At 45.5% G+C, this 23,375-nt stretch overlaps 1 protein-coding gene across 1 annotated transcript in view; it reads right to left on the reverse strand.

Moving 5' to 3' along the window:
- Positions 1–23,375, reverse strand: part of PPP4R4 (protein phosphatase 4 regulatory subunit 4) — a 215,337-nt gene that overhangs the window by 186,540 nt on the left and 5,422 nt on the right. Inside the window, exon 2 of the mRNA XM_068254652.1 lies at positions 6,986–7,059. Coding sequence (XP_068110753.1) covers positions 6,986–7,059 — 74 coding nt within the window. The remainder of the gene's footprint in view (positions 1–6,985; positions 7,060–23,375) is intronic.

A 23,375-nucleotide genomic window follows, 5' to 3' on the forward strand; every position in this document is an offset into this window, starting at 1 on the left:
GTCACCGACGTCGGGACGTCATTGGGAGTCCCGAACCACCCATCGGCGCTGCCTGGCACTGATTGGCCAGGCAGCGCACGGGGTCTGGGGGGGGGGGAGCCGCGCGCCGCATCCGATAGCGGCGATCGGGCGGGGGCCGGCGGCGATCAGAGTGCTGGCGCAGCTAGCAAAGTGCTAGCTGCGTCCAGCAAAAAAAAATTTATGAAAATCGGCCCAGCAGGGCCTGAGCCTGTCCAGCACGGGGTTACCGCTAAGGAGGTTAAAGAACAACCGGAGTGAGAGGTATGTGGAGGCTGCCATATTTATTTCCTTTCGAGCAATACCAGTTGCCTGGCAGTCCTGCTGATCCTCTGCCTCTAATACTTTTAGCCATAGACCCTGAACAAGTATGCAGCAGATCAGGTGTTTCTGACATTATTGTCAGATTTGACAAGATTAGCTGCATGCTTGTTTCTGGTGTGATTCAGACACTACTGCAGCCAAACAGACCAGCAGAGCTGCCAGGCAACTGGTATTGTTTAAAAGAAAATAAATGATCTACAGGGTGAACTATGCCACTATGGCTTGAGAACCTTTCCCCTGTATAACTTGCGTTCATTGTGAAGATAACTGTATTCATCCTGCTTGCTATTCTAATAGTACCTATGTTTTATATAATTCGCTACTGTATTTGTCTTTTCTTATTTCAACAAAAAAAATGATTGATAAAAAAAAAAGAAAATAAATATGGCAGCCTCCACATACCTCTCAATACAGTTGTCCTTTATGGCCCGTACTCACGGGCTGCAAAAGTGGCCTGTCGCCAGCACACGAGAGCATGTGCGTGACAGGCCGGCAACAGCGTACACACGCGGAAGAGGGACCAGCTCTGCGAGGGAAGCTGTCGCCGACGTTCCTCCCCCGCCGCCGGAAGCGCCGTATTGCAGTAAGAGGTTGCTATCGCTAGTCCGCATACTCACGCGGACTAGCGACAGCTGCGGCGGAGTTGCGGCGGCAACTGTCGCCAGGCGATTGACCGCGCCAATCACCCAGCGACAGCAGCGACGGTTCGGGGTGCGCGCGCGTGCAACGCCGCATACTCACGGGCCACAATTGTAGCCCGTGAGTATGTACCATTAAAGAGAAACTCCAACCAAGAATTGAACTTTATCCCAATCAGTAGCTGATACCCCCTTTTACATGAGAAATATATTGTTTTTCACAAACAGACCATCAGGGGGCGCTGTATGACTGATTTTGTGCTGAAACCCCTCCCACAAGAAGCTCTGAGTACCGCGGTACTTTTGGCAGTTTGTTACAATGTAACAAGGTTCACAGACAGGAAATGGCTGCTTACAGCTGTCTCTAAAAGCCAAAACAGCTAGGAGCAGCTACATAACCTGCTTACAGTAACAATGTCACCATGTAATAAATGTCAGAATGTAAATCGGGGAGAGGAAAGATTTTACAATGAGCAAACACTGACTAAATCATTTATACATAATTATGGTAAAAAATGAAGCACTTTTTTATTGCATTATTTTCACTGGAGTTCCTCTTTAAGGGGGTCCAGATTGATAGAGATTTGTGGGATGCACATCCAGGGCATGAAGCTCTCGTTCCATCACATCCCAAAGATGCTCTGTAGGGTTGAGATCTGGTGGCTGTGGGGGCCATTTTAGTACAGTGAACTCATTGTCATGTTCAAGAAACCAATTTCAAATGATTGGCGCTTTGTGACATGGTGCATTATCCTGCTGGAAGTAACCATCAGAGGATCGGTACATGGTGGTCATGAAGGGATGGACATGGTCAGAAACAATGCTCAGGTAGCCTGTGGCATTTAAACAATGCCCAATTGGCACCAAGGTGCCTAAAGTGTGCCAAGAAAACATCCCCCGCACCATTACACCACCACCACCAGCCTGCACAGTGGTAACAAGGCATGATGGATCCATGTTCTCATTCTGTTTACGCCAAATTCTGATTCTATCAAGACTCGTCAGACCAGGCAACATTTTTCCAGTCTTCAACTGTCCAATTTTGGTGAGCTTGTGCAAATTGTAGCCTCTTTTTCCTATTTGTAGTGGAGATGAGTGGTAGCCGGTGGGGTCTTCTGCTGTTGTAGCCCATCCGCCTCAAGGTTGTGCATGTTGTGGCTTCACAAATGCTTTGCAGCATATCTCTGTTGTAATGAGTGGTTATTTCAGTCAACGTTGCTTTTCTATCAGCTTGAATCAGTCAGCCCATTTTCCTCTGACCTCTAGCATCAACAGGGCATTTTTGCCCACAGGACTGCCGCATACTGGATGCTTTTCCCTTTTCACACCATTCTTTGTAAACCCTAGAAATGGTTGTGCGTGAAAATCCCAGTAACTGAGCAGATTGTGAATAACAACCATGCCACGCTCAAAATTGCTGAAAGTGTAACTGTCGGGCATAAAATCAAAAAATCAATTCTTAATTTTTATCTGGTAAACAAGTAATAAGGATGCTAACCAGGCAATCCAAAAGTTAAAATCTCTATTACTTTTCTTGTTAATAAATGATCATTCCCCAGTTTACCTGACTCTTATTTGGTACGTTGCCGCACAAAAGGAAGTTGCAGAGCATGCTGGGCTGTCCTTTTTTTGCTTCTGTACGTTAGTTAAGTCTGAGGGGAAATAAAGAAACAAAAAAACCAACCCAGCATGCCCTGCAACTTCCTTTATGCGGCAACGTACCAAATAAGAGTCAGGTAAACTGGGGAATGATCATTTATAAAAAAAGAAAAGTAATGGAGATTTTAACTTATGGATTGCCTGGTTAGCTTCCTTATTACTTGTTTACCAGATAAAAATTAAGAATTGATTTTTGATTTTATGCCCGACAGTTACACTTTAAATTAGCTTTCTTTTCCATTCTGACATTTAGTTTGGAGTTCAGGAGATTGTCTTTCAGCATGAAATCTATTTGGAATAATCCTATTGCCGACCCCCAAGTATACATGTGCCACATCCCTATACCCTCCCCCCCCCCTTCATTGAAGACTCACCTGCGCAGCCAAGTGTGCTCTCCCCTGTCTCGCCCCATAGCTGGGAGCGTCATGCATGCGCAGAACTCTCCCGGCGACAGGAGCGTGATAAGGGAGCGCGCGTGGCCGTGCCTTCGCAATAAGCCCACGACTCCTGCAGTTACTGGCCCGGATTGCGGATGCTGCAGGAAGCGGAGGAGGACAGCGGGGGACTAATCAGCGCGAAGGGGGCTGGAGGAAGCCCCAGGCATGTATGAAACATTTTTTATTCATTCGTCTCAAGTTCACTTTAAAGAGGCCCTGTAGTGACATATAGTAGAATGTAGTAAATTCAGGATTTTCCTGGTTGCACTGGCTTTGGAATTCTCAAAAAAGCAAACATTCAGTACAGATCACCTGGCAGGACATAAGGTGTCGGCACCAGTGATGAATTTCAGGATGTAAATCAGGGAGAGGAAAGATTTTACAGTGGGCAAACACTGTCTAAATAGGTCATTTATAAATTAATATTGAAAATAAACAAGGCATTTTACTAGGTTATTTTTACTACAGTTCCTCCTTAAAGAGGAACTCCAGTGAAAATAATTTAATAAAAAAAGTGCTTCATTTTTACAATAATTATGTATAACTGATTTAGTCAGTGTTTTCCCATTGTAAAATCTTTTTTATTACATGCTGACATTTTTACTGTTGACAGGTGATGTAGCTGCTGCATGCTTTTTTGGCAGTTGGAAACAGCTGTAAACAGCTATTTCCCACAATGCAACAAGGTTCACAGACAGAAAACTACCAGGAGTACCACGGTCCTCAGAGTTTCTTGTGGGAGGGGTTTCACCACAATATCAGCCATACAGCGCCCCCTGATGGTCTGTTTGTGAAAAGTAATAGATTTCTCATGTAAAAGGGGGTATCAGCTACTGATTGGGATAAAGTTCAATTCTTGGTCGGAGTTTCTCTTTAAATTCCTGTCCAGTAAAAGTTAGTACTGGACTATCGCCTCCTGTCCCCTTCCTCTAATCAGGCAACGTAGTACAATTACAGTAGTACAATGATAACCTGGCTCTCATTTGCAGATTACAGGAGTCAAACTCACCCCCCTCTCTCATCCCACTGGCTGAGCAATCGCTTTCACTGACCCTTTCAGTAAATGAATAGAGGTAATCAATCTCAGTAAATCTCAGCAGAGAACCAAATCTCAAACATCCCTAGATGTATGGCTACCTTAAAGAAAACCTGAGCTGCAAATAAAAAGTCAAAATAAACATACACAAGTCATACTTACATCCCGTGCAGTCTACTCCTCAATCTATTTTTCCTCTCCTGCGTCCTGTTTGTCCACTGTGATCAATGGAATTCTCCGTCCTCCATTTTGAAAATGGCTATTACCCCATAACAGCTTCCTGGCAGCACACTGTTAAACTGTAACATCGCCCACTTGAGCCATAGGGAAACATGGACACATCAGTTCTCCTATCAGCTGTAACTGACAGCAACTGATATGTAACTGACAGCAACTGATATATTTCAGTTCTGACAAAATGTTGTCAGAACTGGAAGGAATCACTGTAAGAAGAAAACTGTGAGCTTCTGAGAGGAACTGATGACAAGGTAACTATGTAATGTTCATTTGAAGTTACCTCATGTGTTTATTTTAAATAATTTTACTCAGTACGGGTTCTCTTTAAGGACATCCGAGAAAAAAATAAACTAATGAAATAAACGATTGTATCTATCTTCCTTTTCTTAAAAATTACTTTTTAAGATAATACACAGTTTTATTTTATGTTTCAATCTACTTTTCAAGTTTTACCTGTTTTATTGCTTTTGCTCAATGACACATTTATTAAAGTATGCCAGAGCTAAAATCTATGAACTGTTGACACTTTTTATCTCTTTCCTGCCTTTAGAAGCCATTTTCTGCTAGGAAAGTGTTTTATAGTTGGAATTTCTTATCACTGAGGGTCACACTGTAGTTACTTCCTGTCTGAGTCAGCCGCTTACATACCTGATATTTAACTCTTTCAGGCAGAGAAAGAAAAAAAAGGAACCCAGCATAGATATTTGTGTGCTCGGCACTGTACATACACATGTCTATCTCATCATGTCACATGTAATGTCACCTCGGGTATCCTTTAATAGAACAGTGCCTGGCAACACTGTAATCAGCAGTAGCACATAATTCTTGTAAATTTTAGGCTGCCAACCTTGCAACAACATAATCCTCCACACTGTGTGCAAAACTTCAGGACAGCATATTGCATGTACAGTAAAGTGTGCACCTTGGACCAAGCTGCTAAAAGTGACTGCTCCAATGCCAAGGTACCCTATATTGTGGAGAATAAGACGACTGGGCGTATAAGACGACCCTCCAACTTTTCCAGTTAAAATATAGAGTTTGGGATATACTCGCCGTATAAGACGCACACCAACACCAACGCACACCAAATCAAAATAAAAATAAAAAAAGCATATACTGGTGCTATGTATGAACAGGCTCTTCCCGGCGCTGGCCACGCTGGGGAGATCGCCTGCACCCCCCTGCCTCCCCCCTCCGGGGTGCCGCTGTGTGGGTTCCAGGCGGTGAGAGAGCCTGGGACCCCCCGCGGCCCTCCGGTTGTATGGGGGCAATGGGAAGCCTCCCCGTGGCGCCCCTGGATAGTGCTATGTAGCATGAACTAATTCCCGCAGGGCGATTGTTTTGCGGTTTTTGGTTTTTGACCCTGCATATTTAGGCATGCGAAAGCAAATGCATATTTGCATGAGCAATGTCTCGTGATTAGCCAATAGGCCAAATTTGCAAAGCCAGATTTGTCAGGTTCACTTGGTTGATGCACACATGTTCTTTCTCTGATTGTAGTTAGCATTGCATTTTCTTTTCTTTGGAGGCAAGTGGTGAATGGCTTGTTTTAGGAGGTGAGAGCCCTGCAGCAGGCTATTTGCACCTGTCCTCCCCTTATGTGTCGCGCCCAGGTCAAGCGCATATAGCAGAACGCAATGGACGTTAAGGTAAGTGCCTGTTTTTAATCTTGGGAGGTGTGTGCGGGCGGCTCTTCCCGGCGCTGGCCACGCTGGGGAGATCGCCTGCACCCCCCTGCCTCCCCCCTCCGGGGTGCCGCTGTGTGGGTTCCAGGCGGTGAGAGAGCCTGGGACCCCCCGCGGCCCTCCGGTTGTATGGGGGCAATGGGAAGCCTCCCCGTGGCGCCCCTGGATAGTGCTATGTAGCATGAACTAATTCCCGCAGGGCGATTGTTTTGCGGTTTTTGACCCTGCATATTTAGGCATGCGAAAGCAAATGCATATTTGCATGAGCAATGTCTCGTGATTAGCCAATAGGCCAAATTTGCAAAGCCAGATTTGTCAGGTTCACTTGGTTGATGCACACATTTTCTCTCTGTTGTAATTAGCTATGTATGAACAGATACTGGTGCTGTACTGTATGTGTTACCCAGTATATAGGCAACTGACTGGTTGGATTGGTCAACTCTCCCTCTCCATAAGTGGATTGGTCAGCTCCCCGTCTCCCTATTTATCAAAGCGGTATGGAAGAATAGATTGCGCTGTGCCCATAAAACACGCCTCTTTCACCCTTCTGGCCCTGCCCTTATCTTATTTACCTCCTTCTCTGCCTCTCAAATCTTGCACATGTGCGCCTGCGCCGCTTCACTACAGTCCTCATCAGCGAGATCTGAGAGGCGGTAACAGGACAGGGAGTATCACCCGGCATCAATGACACCCGGCGTATAAGACGACCCCTGACTTCTCAGAAGATTTTCAAGGGTAAAAAAGTAGTCTTATACGCAGGAATATACAGTACATAAAACTTGCACCAGCTCGTAAGTATTAGTTTCTCGTTGACCACTCCTAGTCAGAAATGAGCAGAAGAGACCTTCTATAAAGCTGTAGTTCCTCTTAAAACCCAGTCCATAGTTCGCTAGACAAGTCTAGTGTATTGCACCTTGTCAATCGTAGGTGAGCTAAACTGCTGAGACTTACCTGAGCAGGTAGACCGCCCTTTCAATGTCATTGAGCTCCTCATCCACTGTCAACCTTTCAATTTCCTCGGGAGTCTGGAAAACACAAAACACAACAAATCTCAGAAATAGCCCCCCAAAAAAATCACTTTGAAAAAGTATTTTTTTTCCTTTTCTGAATTAACCCTCAGACAGGCGCGGCTCCAAGGCCCATTCAATGAAGGTATTTTTAAAGTCCATTTAATGCTTCTAAATGTACAGCTCCCCACCTTGCAACATCATAATCCTCTACACTGCTGTGCAGTAGTAGTGTGCAGGCGCAGAATGCTGGCAGCGTCGGGAGCGCCACGGGAACGCGCATGCAGCCAGGCTGCGTATGCACACTACGTCCTGACTGGTCAGATTACCTGGAGTTGCAGAGGAGGATATAGGCAGCGAAGGAGGATGGCGAGGGATCGATCAGGCTGGAGGAAGCCCCAGGTATGTATACATTTCTTGATTCCATAGTTCACCTTAAGCATTGGCTGGGGGGGTTGTGGATAGGGTTGGACATTAGGGGAAAGGAGGTTAGGGTTAGGCCTCATTGGCGGGGGGGGGGGGTGGATAGGGTCAGGCTTCGGGGGGTGGTTAGGGTTAAGCATTGGCAGAGGGTGGTTAGGGTTAGGCATCGGAGGGGTTGGTTAGGGATAGGCATTGGCGGGGGGGGGGGGGGGGGTTAGGGTTAAGCAATGGCGGGGGGGTTAGGGTTAGACATCGGAGCAGGGGTGGTTAGGTTTAGGCATTGGATGGTGGTTAGTTAGTGTTAAGCATTGGAGGATGGGTGATTATGGTTAGACATCATAGGGGGGTGGTTAGAGTTAGGCATTGGTGGGGGGGGGGTAAATAGGGTTAAGCATTAGCAGGGAGGTGGTTAGGGTTAGACATCGGAGTGCGGTGGTTAGGGTTAGGCATCGGAGCTGGGGTGGTTAGGTTTAGGCATTGGATGGTGGTTAGTTAGTGTTAGGGATTGGAGGATGGGTGATTATGGTTAGACATCATAGGGGGGTGGTTAGAGTTAGGCATTGGTGGGGGGGGGGGGTAAATAGGGTTAAGCATTAGCAGGGAGGTGGTTAGGGTTAGACATCGGAGTGCGGTGGTTAGGGTTAGGCATCGGAGCTGGGGTGGTTAGGTTTAGGCATTGGATGGTGGTTAGTTAGTGTTAGGCATTGGAGGATGGGTGATTATGGTTAGACATCATAGGGGGGTGGTTAGAGTTAGGCATTGGTGGGGGGTGGATAGGGTTAAGCAATAGCAGGGAGGTGGTTAGGGTTAAGCATTGAAGGGAGGTGATTTGGGTTAAGCACTGGCGGGGGGGGGGGGGGGGGTGGGGGGTGGTTAGGGTTACGCACGGGAAGGGTTATGGTTAGGCATCAGAGGGGTTGGTTAGGTTTAGACATTGGCAGTGGGAGGGTGAGAATCAGTTTACCGGTATTTTTTTCATCTGAATTAGCACTGTAAAATAGTAGACTAACCGTATAATTCACCGATATTGCACTAGCGGCTATTTCCGGCACCCTTTTTGAATGTATGCAATCAGGAACCCTTTCAATTAAATCTGAGTTTGCGGAGTCGTATTCAGCAATTCCAGCATCTCCTTACTTTACGATCAGACTTCTTACCCACCGCCGAGAGCACAGAGTCTGCCCGCCGCCCGGGTATTAGACACACAATTATGTTACGTGCCTCAACACTGTCGTTATAAGCAACAGCAGATCGATACAGAGTGCCGGCGAGAACTGCGGCTCAGCACGGCTAATTAAATTACGTCTTGATTGGAGCTGGTTGTTCAATAAAATAAGAGCGAGCGTTTAATGAAATGCCAGCGACGGCAGCAGATGGCCTTGTACTTATAAAAGGTAAATCCACCTGGATCTCGTATTGGAGTTTTGGGGGGGTGTAGACTGAGCTGCAGGCAGGCGCAGTACTATTCTCCACCAGAGGGAGACGGAGGGAGCACACTGAGCTTGCTCAGACTGGCCAAACCAACGGGACGCGGTGCAGGAGAGGGAGAAGACTGAATGGCGGCGTGGGAACGATCCGTGCGGATGGGGCTGGAGGAAGCCCCAGGTATGTATAAATCATTTAGAGAGAGTCTGAAGCCATAAAAAATACCTTTTTTTTACTAGCCATTTTTCTTAAGCAATAAGGTCATAGCTGAAATGCCGCCTTCCAACAGCAGTATTTATACCCCAAAATCACGGAAGCAAAATTCCACAGCTTACCAGGTAATGGATTTTGCTGCCTGGGGGAGGCCGAGCTTTGTGCTGGAGCTCTGCCTCCAGTCCAGTCAATCTCCGCCTCTCCCCGCCCCTCTCAGTGAAAGAGGACTGAGAGGGGCAGGGAGAGGCGGAGGTTGACTCGAGCAGAGGCAGAGCTACAGCGCAAAGCTCTGCTCTACCCGGAAGGATCCTAGAATGTTGCGGTGGGATATAAATACATCGTTCTGCCGTATGAATGCAGCGTTTTTCAGCTATAATCTTATTGCTTAAGGTAAATAGCCATTAAAAAGAGGTATTTTGGGGGCTTCAGACTCTGGTACACTTTAAGAATCCCAGGGTTTCCTTTTATATTTAAAGGATCACTATTGCGAAAAAAATGTACAATTTTAAATACATGTAATAACATACAAATAAGAAGTGCATTTCTTCCAGAGTAAAATTATCCATAAATGACATTTCTCCTATGTTGCGGTCACTTACAGTAGGTAGTAGAAATCTGACAGAACCAACAGGATTTGGACAAGTCCATCACTTCATGGGGGATTCTAAGCAAGGCCTTTATTCTTTATTAAAACACTACCTGAAAAGTTGGCAGCTGGACGGAGCAACTGCCTTTTCACTAAATGCTTTTGAAAATAAAGAAACCCCTGAGAATCCCCCATAAGGAGATGTCCTACTCCAAAACCTGTCTGTTCTGTCTACTACCTACTGTAAGTGACAGCAACATAAGAGAAATGTCATTTATGGCTCATTTTACTCTGGGAGAAATGTACTTCTTATTTGAATGTGTTTACATGCATTTTAAACTTTATGATTTTTACAATAGTGGTCCTTTAAACATTCACAAAGTAGGTTAAATGTTTTACTCTCTCTAATTAGTGGAAGCCTAGAGTTAGAATAAAGTCAATAGTGTGTGTATTTTACTCTCAGAAGTTGTATTCTGCCAGGAAAACTTTTATGGCTGTAATTTGCTTATCAGTGATGTTTACTATATTCCTGACAAGGTTCTGACAAGACAGAAGCTGTCACTTGCATGCCTAGAAATGAACTCTTAAAGGCAGCAAAATAAAACAAGTAAAACAGCCTGGTTATTAATATGTGTTGCTGTACATACACACGTTTATCTCATTATGTCACTTGGGGTACACGTTAAACGCAGAAAAATCGTAAACCGTTAAATGTGATGTCACTGAAATACATTAGATTTCAGTAAACTGCAAAAAGCACGAGAAATGTGTGTAAATGGCCCCTAATAGTGTAATGCTAGCCATACATAGGCACATATCCAGTGGCGTAGCTAAGGAGTTGTGGGCCCCAATGCAAGTTTTACATTGGGGCCCTCCCAAGCACTCTATACATAGCAATTGATACGGCGCACCAAAACCTGCCAATGGCAACTACAGTGTCAGAGGTGCAAGAAGGGGATGGGGAACAGCTTGTTAATGATTACCAATATTCAAAGTATCTATAGAAGTGATTATTATCAGCACAGAACCAATAGAGAGCTAATACTGTAGTTGAGAGAGGGCCCTTTAGCGGTCGCTACCTCTGCAACCCCTATTGCTACGCCCCTGCACATATCAGTGCAGTTGTTTGTCTGACTGCCAACTGGAAACTGATCAGTGAGTAATGATTGACTTTCTACCGTACAACACAAAACAATGATCGCACATTGATGGAACTGCTGTTGTACAAAGCTATCCGCTGGTCGATTCTGCTTTTGCCGAAAATGTGACTGAAAGGTTATCTTGCATGCGTGGGTCAATATATTACTCACAGATTCAGGCTAGGTTCACAGTGGTCACTTGCAAAACGCAGGGCCGGATTTAGGGCAAGGCCCCATAGGCCATGGCCTAGGGCACCACAGGAGCAAGGGCACCAAACCAGCAGGCTAAACTGGTGCAAGCTTGCAAATGCTGCAATGCAGGGAGAACAGTACTCTGGCAGCAGCCAGTGGCCTGTGCAGCAACCACCTTGCTCTCTGTGCATGTTTGCATTGTGGCCGGTGGCTAGGGACTTGGGCAGCATTGGAGACAAAAAGGAAGAGGAAGCTTTCTGCACTGGAGATGGGCAGAGAATTAAGTGACACGGATGGCTGCTGCGGTGTGAAGGTGAGCTGGCTACCTATACTGAAAGGGAGGGACGGAAAAGGAGGGATTAAGGGAGACATCTAGCTACCTATACTGGAGGTAAGGGGGGAGGTGTCATCTCGCTAGCTATACTGAAGGGGGGCGGCTGGTGACAGTGGCCTTGGGTGGTAAAGTTTACAAACCCGACCCTGGCAAAACGCACACTTTATAATGTCTTACAATAACCCTATCCCAGCTGCGCGCGCTAGGCTTCAAATCCCAAATTTAAAAAAAAAATTTGCATCAAAACAGCATAACGAGAACAACAACATCAGAAATCCCATCATGCTTTGCACAGCATCAGGGGAAAATGCCCGGGCAGTTTTCTTCTGTGCAGCTAAAAATGAGGCTTGGGTAAGAAAAAACAAGTTCTGATGCTGTGAAACCATTAAAGAAACACCAAGCCCTTTCTGTGCTGCTGAGTAGATTTTTAGTCTGGAGGTTCACTTTAACTGGGAAAAAAATGTAAATAATGATTCCCATTTTAAAGGGAATAATAAGAAAAATATTTAAAACAAGGATTATTTCTCAGTTTTCAGCCATTATAGTTTTCAAATAAAACATGCTACTGCGGATAAAACCCACACATTTTATCTGACCATTTGTCCCAGTTATTACATTTAAAATATGTCCCTAGTACAGTGATCTGCAAACTTGGCTTTCCAGCTGTTAAGAAACTACAAGTCCCACAATGCATTGCATCAGTCTGACAGCCACAGTCATGATTCATAAAGGCAAATGCATTGTGGGACTTGTAGTTCCTTAACAGCTGGAGAGCCACGTTTGCAGATCACTGTCCTAGTACAATGTATGGTGAAAATATTTTATTTGGAAATAAAGGTGTTTTTTTCCGTTTTGAATCCATCACTAATTACAAGTCCTTATTTGCAAAAATAACAGTAATATACCCTCATGACATACGTATTAAAAGAGTGGAGTCCCTAAGGTAAGGTAACAAGCATATTTTTCGCACTATAAGATGCTCCTGACCATAAGACGCACCTAGGTATAGAGGACAAAAACCAGGGTAAAAATTATATACTAAACCTGGTGCATCTATGGTAAAGGGGAATCTTGTGAATTAAGCCCCCTTTGTACTTCATGCCCCTTGTACCTCGTGTCTCCCTATGTCCTTCTCTGACCCCCTTGTGTCCTTCTGTGTCTCCCCTGTGTCACCCTCTGTCCTCCTTGTGTCCTCCTCTATGCCCCTTTGTGTCCCACTGTGTCCTCCGTTTGTCCCCCTGTGTCCTCCTCTGCATGGGCACAGTACAGGGAGTCCCTGACATTGTGGCAGGTTGGAGGTTCGTATTGGCAGGCAATCACTAGTCAGGAGCTCCCTGCATTTGGACTATAAGATGCAGTGACTTTATTCCCCCACTAGAAGAAAAGTGAATTTTATAGTCCAAAAAATACAGTATTTATGTATATTTTTTTTATGAAATTCCTTTTTTATATACAAATTGTTTTGTTTTTTTTCTGGTAACTATGGGAGATCGGGGGAGGTAAGGGATTAATTTTAATGAGGAATTCATGCATTTTTATTTAATATAATGTATGTAGGGTGTAATTTTACTTTTTGGCCACTAGATGCCCCCCTAAGGCTTTGCTTTCACTTTCATTTTATCAATGACCATGGCATCTCATTGCTGCCAGTGATCATTGATCACAGGCATTTTGATCTGCCACTGATCAGTGTACAGCCGGTGGGGGAGGTCTCTACGCGCATTAGAGATAGAAGACGAGTATCTACACTCCTTCGCAGGAACTGCTCGGTGTAGATATAATGTAGATATAAAAGCCCGGTGTGTGTGGGGGGGATATAATTGGTTAAAGGACACACGAGGTGAAAATAAACTAATGAAATACAATTGTATCCATCTTCCTTCTCCTAAAAATGACTTTTTAAGATATTCCGCAGTTTTATTTTATGTTTAACTTTTGATGTTTTAACTGTTTTATTGTTTTTGCTCAATGACACATTCATTGAAGTATGCCAGAACTAAAGTCTATGAACTATTGACCCTTTTTATCTCTTTCCTGCTCTCAGAAGCGATTTTCTGCTAGGAAAGTGTTGGAATTTCTTATCAGTGAGGGTCACACTGTAGTCACTTCCTGTCTGAGTCAGGACTGAGTCAGCCACTAACATACCTGATATTTAACTCTTTCAGGCAGAGAAAGAAAAAAAGGAACACAGCCTAGTTATTAGTGTGCTAGGCACTGTACATACACGTCTATCTCATCATGTCACATGTCACTTCGGGTATCCTTTAAACGATCGACTTTACTGGTCGACTTTAAACGTTGGACTAGTGGCCCACACACTACAAGAGAGATCCTGGTAATTCTCCTTCTCCAATCGAGCTGAACGATATTGTGTCTTCATGCCCTGAAACCAAAAATTTATTCTGTGTCGATAAAGTCTTTTGATCCTTTAGGATTGACCAATATTTTCCATCCTGCCCGATCAAGTAAACTGGTCAATTCGACCAGATATCGGCCAATTTCCATCAATCAAGTAGAATGGAATATAATTGATTCACCCCCAATCTGATAAAATGATTGAATCAAATAGTCGAACGTGAAGGAAGTCGAGTAAAGTATCCTTTAAGTTGCCCATACATAAAGTGATTTCGCCAATTGTTTTTCCTGCAGATTGATCACCCTGATCGAAGCAGGTGGAAAAACCAATACTTTAAAGAGAGTCTGAAGCGAGAATAGATCTCGCTTCAGACCTCATATATAGCAGGGGCACTTGTGCCCCTGCTAAACCGCCGCTATCCAGCGGCTTACCGAGGGTCCCTGTCCCCCCAAATCCCCTCCGTAATGCGGGGGAGCGCTTCCGCATTGGGGCAGGGCTAGCCGCCTCAGCCCTGCCCCACGCGCGTCTGTCAGCCGCTTATCTCCACCTCTCCCCCGCCCCTCTCAGTCTTCCTTCACTGAGAGGGGCGGGGGAGAGGCGGCGATGCACGTCTGATAGACGCGACTGGAGGCAGGGCTGCAGCCGTTAGCCCTGCCTCCAGGAAGCAAAAGTCTATGACCAACTTGCGACCAAGGTTTGCGGGGGGTGGGTTGGGGGTGAAGGGACCCCCGTTTAGCCGCGGGATAGCGGCGTTTTAGCAGGGGCACACGTGCCCCTGCTATATATGAGAGCTGAAGCGAGATTTAGTCTCGCTTCAGTGTCTCTTTAAATGTTCCATCGATTAAGTCTGATCAATTGCGACTAAAAATTGATCGAAAAAAGTATCCATTGGACAGGACCAGATCCACAGCGACTGACTGCATTGAACAGCCTGATGTTTAAAATTGTTGTCATTGTCACCTGAAATTTCCATCCTGAGACAGCTGTATAAGTGCCCTCCCTCCCTCCCTGGCAATCTGGTTCCTGCTTCTATTGCCTCTCTTTGGAGTGAGCTCAAAGCAATGCATATTCCGTTTTGAATGCAATCTCGTTTAACCAACTCTCATTAAAAGACAACTGACCATAGAGGGATATGGAGGCTGCAATATTTATTTCTTTTTAAACAATACCAGTTACAGGGCATCCTGTTGATCTTTCATGCATTAGCAGTGTCTGAATCACACACCTGAAACAAGCATGTGGCAAATGCATTCAAACTTCAGTCAAACATCTGATCTGCATGCTTGTTCAGGGTCTATGGCTAAAAGTATGAGAGGCAAAGTATCAGAAACAGCCATGCAATGTGCATAGTTTCAAATCAAATGAATATGTCAGCCTCCCTATTCCTCTCAGGTCAGTTGTCCTTTAACCTGCCACTGGGAAATTCTTAGTATAAGTTGCGAATAGGACTTTATAAACAGCTGTGGATTTCTGCCTCTGCTCCTACTCAAATATTATGATCAGAGGCAGACACCGCTAGCTTTATCTCTAAGGCCTGGAACCCACTAGTAGCATTTTTCTGAGCGCTTTGTGAGGCCCAGTGCACACCGAGTGGTTTTTGGAGCGTTCCGCCGGCCGCATCCGCCTGGAAAAATGCTTGGCTAATGTATTGCAATGGGATGGTGCACACCGGCGGTTTGAGGTTTTTGCTAAGCCGCAGACGCGCCTCCTGCTGCGCGTTTGCGGTTTGCTAAAAAACCTCAAACCGCCGGTGTGCACCACACATTGAAATACAATAGCCAAGCGTTTTCACTGGCTGATACGGCTGGTGGATCGCATACAAAATCCGCTTGGTGTGCACCCGGCCAAATATCTGCTCTCTGCTCCCAAAACCGCTAGCGTTTTGACGATCTGCTAGCGGTTTTGGTGTGCACTGGGCCTGATTTAAAATGCTCTTGCTAATGCAATGCTGTGGGTGTGATCCCACTTGAGGGATGTGATCTTCTAAAAATCCCCCATAGCATTGCATTAGCAAGAGCTTTACTAATCACAAGCACTTAAAAAAGGCTGCTAGTGGCTTCCAGGCCTAAGGCAGCGATCATACATGTCCATGCACATTTTGCAAGTGATTCTCTGCGTTTAGCAGGACGTTTGATTCTGCATTTTGTGACTTCTATAGTTTTGTCCTTTCGGTTTTTCTCTTTTACAATTTTGCGGTTTTGGTTTCTTAAAGGGAACCAGAGACAAAACACCCTTGTGTATTTTACCATATATATCAGTAAGAGCATTAGAGATAACACTTACCATGCTCTCTGTTTCATCCTCACTGCTAAAAGTGTCTGTTATCAGCTGTGATAAGAATCCCAGACTGAGCATTCAGTCTGGCTTTGCAGGGAATAATTATAGCTGAGTCATTATAGCAGAGCCACAAGGGGGCAGGCTTGGGCTTGAAAAGACACCAGAGAAGACAGACTCAGCTATAATCTTTCCGTAGCAAAGCTAGACTGAGTGCTCAGTCGAGGATTCTTATCAGAGGCGATAACAGTCAGATTAAACAGAGAACAATGAAACACAGAGCAGATTAGGGGCTTGATTCACAAAGCGGTGCTAACCTACTTAGTGCGTCTAAAGTCTTTAGACGGGCTAACCAGGGTGCTAAGTAGGTTAGCACCGGATTTCTCAATCAGATCACGCGCTAACTTTGCGCGCGCAAAGTTTTACACGCGCAAAGTTTACGCGCGCTAAGTCCCATAGGCTTTAATGGGCACTTCGCGCGGAGCGCCCTGCGCTCTGTGCAGTACGCGCGTAAAGTTTTACGCGCATAAAGTTTTGCGTGCGTAAAGTTTTATGCGCGAAAAGCTTGTTTAGACGTGCTAAGGGGGTTTTCACAGGCGTGCTAACAGTTAGCACCGCTTTGTGAATCAAGCCCAAGGTGTTTACTGTCATGTTCCCACTGATTTATAAGGTAAAATACAAGAGGGTGCTTCATCTCTGGTTCTCTTTAAGCAATTTTTCAGATTGCAATTTTTCTTTGTATGCAAATGAAGTTCCATTAACTTTCATGAGAATGGCACACAGAAAAAGCATCACTGCAATGCCATTTAAGCACTTCAGCCTTCGGTCGTTTTTCCCTTTATGCATCCGAGCAACTTTTACCTCCCATTCATCCGCCAATAACTTTATCACTACTTATCACAATTAATTGATCTATATCTTGTTTTTACTGCCACCATTTAGGCTTTCTTTGGGTGGTACATTTTGCTAAGAATTATTTTTTTCTAAATGCATTTTAACAGGAATATTAGGAAAAAATGGAAAACCTACGTATTTTATTTGCCCATTTGTCCCGGTTATTACACCATCTAAATTATGTCCATATCACAAAGTATGGTACCGATATTTTATTTGGAAATAAAAGTGCATTTTTTTAGTATTGTGTCCATCACTATTTACAAGCTTATAATTTAAAAAATATTAGTTGTATTCCCTCTTTACATGCATATTAAAAAAAAGTTCAGCCCCTTAGGTAACTATTTTTTATTTATTTTTTAATTGTCATTTTTTTTTTTTAGTTAAACATTTCATTTGGGTATTTTTTGCGTGTGGGAGGTAAACAGTTAATTTTAAATGTAATTTATTGTGTCTTTTTGTATTAAAAATGTATGTGCATGTAGTTTTACTATTTGGCCACAAGATAGCCACAGTGAGTTTTTGTTTTTCCATCCTATGAGCGAGCGAGCGAGCCAGGAACTACAAGGAGGACTTGATTTTTTTTTTTTTTCAGAACGACTGCAGCCTCTGAAAAGAAGTCATCCGTTTTTCTACCGGTGACCGGTAAACAATGTTTCCATTCATTGATCTCCGGGCACAGGAGCGCGCCGGGCGCACGCATGATCGCGCGTGTGAGTTCGCGAACGCGCACAGCAGCCTTTTGGACGTGAAAGTCACGTCCAAAAGGTGAAACTAGTTAAAGGACCACTATTGCGAAAAATTGTACAATTTAAAATACATGTAAACACATACCAATAAGAAGTACGTTTCTTCCAGAGTAAAATGAGCCATAAATTACTTTTCTCCTATCCTGCTGTCACTTACAGTAGGTGGGAGAAATCTGATAAAACCGACAGGTTTTGGACTAGCCCATCTCCTCATGGGGGATTCTCAGGGTTTTTGTTTATTTTCAAAAGCATTTAGTGAATGGCAGTTGCTCTGTCCAACTGCTAAAAAAGGTGTGCAAACAGATAGGGGGGCTGACCAGCATCTTTATATAAATCCTCATCAAGGAGTGTCTTTATAACGAATAATGGCTGTTCTGAGAATCCCCCATGAAGAGATGGACTAGAAAAAAACATGTTGGTTCTGTCAAATTCCTACTACGGTACCTACTGTAAGTGACAGCAAGATGGGAGAAAAGTAATTACGGCTCATTTTACTCTGGAAGAAATGTACTTCTTATTGGTATGTGTTTACGTGTATTTTAAAATGTACAATTTTTCACTAAGAAAAGCTGAAAATTTTTCTTCTCACTAGTGATGAAATGGACCATTCCACGGAGGGTGGAGGCATGGGCGACGCGATCCTGAACGAAGAGAGGGTGAGGGGAGGGTGCAGCAGCCGGGCGGGTGGGCTAGAGAGGCAAAATACATACCTAATCGTGTGCAGCAGCCGGCGGTAGAGGCTTCCGTCTTCTTCCGGGTCATGTGACTACATGACGCGCTGTGTATTCACAGCGGAAGAAGATGAAGCCTCTACCGCCAGCTGTTACTGAAGATTAGGTATGTATTTGCTGAGTGAAAACGGATCCGATCAATCATTGATCAGATCCGTTTTCACAATGTGAACGGCCACGGACTGGGCCTTCCGGATCTAGTGATGTGGACACCGGATCCGCTCACGGAATCCGTTTTGGCCCAAAACGCTAATGTGAACTGGGCCTTACTGCAGTGGGTCTCCTCTCAGTCGTTCCCACCAACGCCCCTCCCCAACACACTCCCTCCATAGAACACAAAAGAAGCCAGCGACCAATTATTGCACGAGTTATTCTTCAGACTTACAGATTACTAGTTACAGTGGGTTGCAAAAGTATTCGGCCCCCTTGACGTTTTCCACATTTTGTCATATTACTGCCACAAACATTAATCAATTTTACTGGAATTCCGCGTGAAAGACCAATACAAAGAAGCGCTGATCAGAAATGAAGTCAAGAGGCCCATGGTGACTCTGGACAAGCTGCAGAGATCTACAGCTCAGGTGGGGGAATCTGTCTATAGGACAACTATTAGTCATGCACTGTACAAAGTTGGCCTTTATGGAAGAGTGGCAAGAAGAAAGCCATTGTTAGCAGAAAGCATAAGAAGTCCCGTTTGCAGTTTGCCACAAGCCATGTGGGGGGCACAGCAACCATGTGGAAGAAGGTGCTCTGGTCAGATGAGACCAAAATGGAACTTTTTGGCCAAAATGCAAAACACTATGTGTGGCGGAAAACTAACACTGCACATCACTCTGAACACACCATCCCCACTGTCAAATATGGTGGTGGCAGCATCATGCTCGGGGGGTGCTTCTCTTCAGCAGGGACAGGGAAGCTGGTCAGAGTTGTTGGGAAGATGGATGGAGCCAAATACAGGGCAAACTTGGAAGAAAACCTCTTGGAGACTGCAAAAGACTTGAGACTGGGGCGGAGGTTCACCTTCCAGCAGGACAATGACCCTAAACATAAAGCCAGGGCAACAGTGGAATGGTTTAAAACAAAACATATCTATGTGTTAGAATGGCCCAGTCAAAGTCCAGATCTAAATCCAATTGAGAATCTGTGGCAAGATCTGAAAACTGCTGTTCACAAACGCTGTCCATCTAATCTGACTGAGCTGGAGCTGTTTTGCAAAGAAGAATGGGCAAGGATTTCAGTCTCTAGATGTGCAAAGCTGATAGAGACATACCCTAAAAGACTGGCAGCTGTAATTGCAGCAAAAGGTGGTTCTACAAAGTATTGACTCAGGGAGCCGAATAATTACGCACACCCCACTTTGCAGTTATTTATTTGTAAAAAATGTTTGGAATGATGTATGATTTTCGATCCACTTCTCACATGTACACCACTTTGTGTTGGTCTTTCACATGGAATTCCAATAAAATTGATGCATGTTTGTGGCAGTAATGTGACAAAATGTGGAAAACTTCAAGGGGGCCGAATACTTTTGCAACCCACTGTATTAATTATTTAAAATATTATAGAAAGACAATTACAATCCCGTGACTAACAGATGACATCAGAAGGCGAAATGACATCACATGTCACATGCACTTTATGCTGCAAGTAAGAAAATAACTTGATGTCAGCTGACTCCTGTAGCACCATAACTTGTCGGGGTGTATGATCCAGCGTTGCCACCTCTACCCTTTTAATACTGGCACATATGAATTATACATGCCTTGTGGCTAGTTAGATGCAGTTTAGGCACTGATTATGTAAGAGCAGCCCCAGAACCTGTATAACTTAAATGTGCCAGTATTTAAAGGGATGAGGTGGCAACCCTGATGATGTCATCATTGGGGTGCAAGTGAAGGGATGATGTCATATATTAGCCCACTGGATAAAAACACAGTGGTGACAATGGTATGGTACAGGTGACACCTGAAAATCACATCTACCGATAATGTTATAGGGCATACATGTCAAACTCTGGCCCTTGGGCCACATTTGGCCCGCAGAGCCATTAGATTTGACCCAAAAGTGTTTTTCACACTTTGCATTATCTGTGGCCCACTTTAGACCACCAGGGAAGCAATATGGGAAGCCCTGGATCACCAGGGAAACAATATGTGGGGGGAAGCACTAGACAAGGGGATGGGGGAGTCACTAGACACCAGGGAACTGTTTAGGGGTGGGAGGGGCCACTAGACACCGGGGAACTGTATAGAGAAGGGAGGGGCCACTAGACACCAGGGAACTGTATAGTGGAGGGAGGGGGACACTAGACACCAGGGAGCTGTATAGGGGAGGGAGGGGACACTAGACACCAGGGAACTGTATAGGGGAGGGAGGGGACACTAGACACCAGGGAGCTGTATAGGGGAAGGAGGGGACACTAGACACCAGGGAACTGTATAGGGGAAGGAGGGGACACTAGACACCAGGGAACTGTATAGGGGAGGGAGGACCACTAGGCACCAGGGAACTGTATAGGGGAGAGAGGGGGACACTACACACCAGGGAGCTGTATAGGGGAGGGAGGGGACACTAGACAGCAGGGAACTGTATAGGGAGGGAGGGGACACTAGACACCAGGGAGCTGTATAGGGCAGGGAGGGGACACTAGACACCAGGGAATAGTATAGGGGAAGGAGGGGACACGAGACACCAGGGAGCTGTATAGGGGAAGGAGGGGACACTAGACACCAGAGAACTGTATAGGGGAGGGAGGGGACACTAGGCACCAGGGAACTGTATAGTGGAGGGAGGGGACACTAGACACCAGGGAACTGTATAGTGGAGGGAGGGGACACTAGACACCAGGGAACTGTATAGGGGAGGGAGGGGACACCAGACACCAGGGAGCTGTATAGGGGAAGGAGGGGACACTAGACACCAGGGAACTGTATACGCGAGGGAGGACCACTAGACACCAGGGAACTGTATAGGGGAGGGAGGGGGACACTACACACCAGGGAGCTGTATAGGGGAGGGAGGGGACAATAGACACCAGGGAACTGTATAGGGGAGGGAGGGGACACTAGACACCAGGGAACTGTATAGGGGAGGGAGGGGACACTAGACACCAAAGAACTGTATAGGGGAGGGAGGGGACACTAGACACCAGATAACTGTATAGGGGAGAGAGGGGGGCCACTAGACACCAGGGAACTGTATAGGGGAGGGAGGGGACACTAGACACCAGATAACTGTATAGGGGAGAGAGGGGACACTAGACACCAGATAACTGTATAGGGGAGAGAGGGGGGCCACTAGACACCAGGGAACTGTATAGGGGAGGGAAGGGACACTAGACACCAGATAACTGTATAGGGGAGAGAGGGGACACTAGACACCAGATAACTGTATAGGGGAGAGAGGGGGACCACTAGACACCAGGGAACTGTATAGGGGAGGGAGGGGACACTAGACACCAGATAACTGTATAGGGGAGAGAGAGGGGACACTAGACACCAGGGAACTGTATAGGGGAGGGAGGGGACACTAGACACCAGATAACTGTATAGGGGAGAGAGAGGGGACACTAGACACCAGATAACTGTATAGGGGAGGGAGGTGGCCACTAGACACCAGGGAACTGTATAGGGGAGGGAGGTGGCCACTGGACACCAGGGAACTTTATAAGGGAGGGGGGTGGCCACTACATGCTATGCTGCGCGCCCCATGTAACAGTAATTCGGGGCTCCGGCGATCGCTGGATGGCGAATTACATCTCCCTCCGAATTGCGACGACTCGGAGAGGGAATAGTAATTAACGCCTCCGGGGAGTTTAGCGGCAGCAGGAAGAGCCGTCATTCAGCTCACCCTCCACCCAACCCACCGACAGCGTACTAATACGTATGCTGAGGTTGGCCCGCCACATGGTCCCAGTGTTCAATTTCGCTCCACTTTGAATTCGAATCTGACACCCCCTGTTATAGGGGGATATAGTATTTGAGATGCATAAGAAGCTCAGTGTGTAAGTAGTAGTAATGCTGCAGACCATAGCTCCCCAACGCGATATATTACAATAATAATAATAATTATTACATAATACACAACGCCATGCATTAAATATGGAGAATAAAACACAATGTTGCGATAACTGCAGAGACAACACAGGAAGAGTTGGACATCCTACATCCTAGCACAAAGAGCTTGCAATCTAAAACACAATAGGAAGTGTTGTAGGGTACGCAATGGCAATGGTGGGCATCATATGAGAGCATGATAGTGGCATCCTCTGATGATGAAATATTATCCTGGGGGGTATAAGTGGTGCTGATCAGGTACAAAGAATTATTGGGGATCCATATCTCCAAATAATATAATATAAAAAGATATTCCTAGGGGGTACAGGATACTAACAATGGGGTGCAGCCTAAACAGTGAAGGGGGCATCCTCTGATCCAGGGGTGTATAATGATAATATTGGGGTACGAATGATTAGCAGGGAAGAGATCCCTTATGTAATATATGAAGATGAAATCTGGGGTGCATTCTGCCAATAGGGGAGTGCAGATTACAGCATGGAGGTGGAATATTTATGGGTGTACGGTGGAGATACTGGGGTACAGAAGAGACAGGGGTTAGGTCTCACCTATCGTGACATATGTGAAGATATAGGGTGCAGGTGGATAAAAAAGGTTGGGTCTCCCCTTTAATGGCATGAAGATGAAGCTCGTATTTGGGGTGTATGATTTTAGTGCTGGCGTAAAGTGTAGTGGTGATGTTGGGGTAAAGGTGGATGGCGAAGCTGTCTCCCCTTTAATGACATAAAGGAGAGGCTAGTATTTGAAATGAAAGCAATGAGGTACAATACAGGGGTGGTATTGGGGTACAGGGGGATGGTGAAGGTCAGGTCCCCTATAATGACATGCAGTGGGTGGAGCTGGTAGTTGGGGGACAGTAGTGGTGATATTGGGGTACAGGGGGATGGTGAAGGTCAGGTCCCCCTATAATGACATGCAGTGGGTGGAGCTGGTAGTTGGGGG

Source organism: Hyperolius riggenbachi, chromosome 9 (assembly GCF_040937935.1).
Source record: "Hyperolius riggenbachi isolate aHypRig1 chromosome 9, aHypRig1.pri, whole genome shotgun sequence".
Classification (NCBI taxonomy): domain Eukaryota; kingdom Metazoa; phylum Chordata; class Amphibia; order Anura; family Hyperoliidae; genus Hyperolius; species Hyperolius riggenbachi.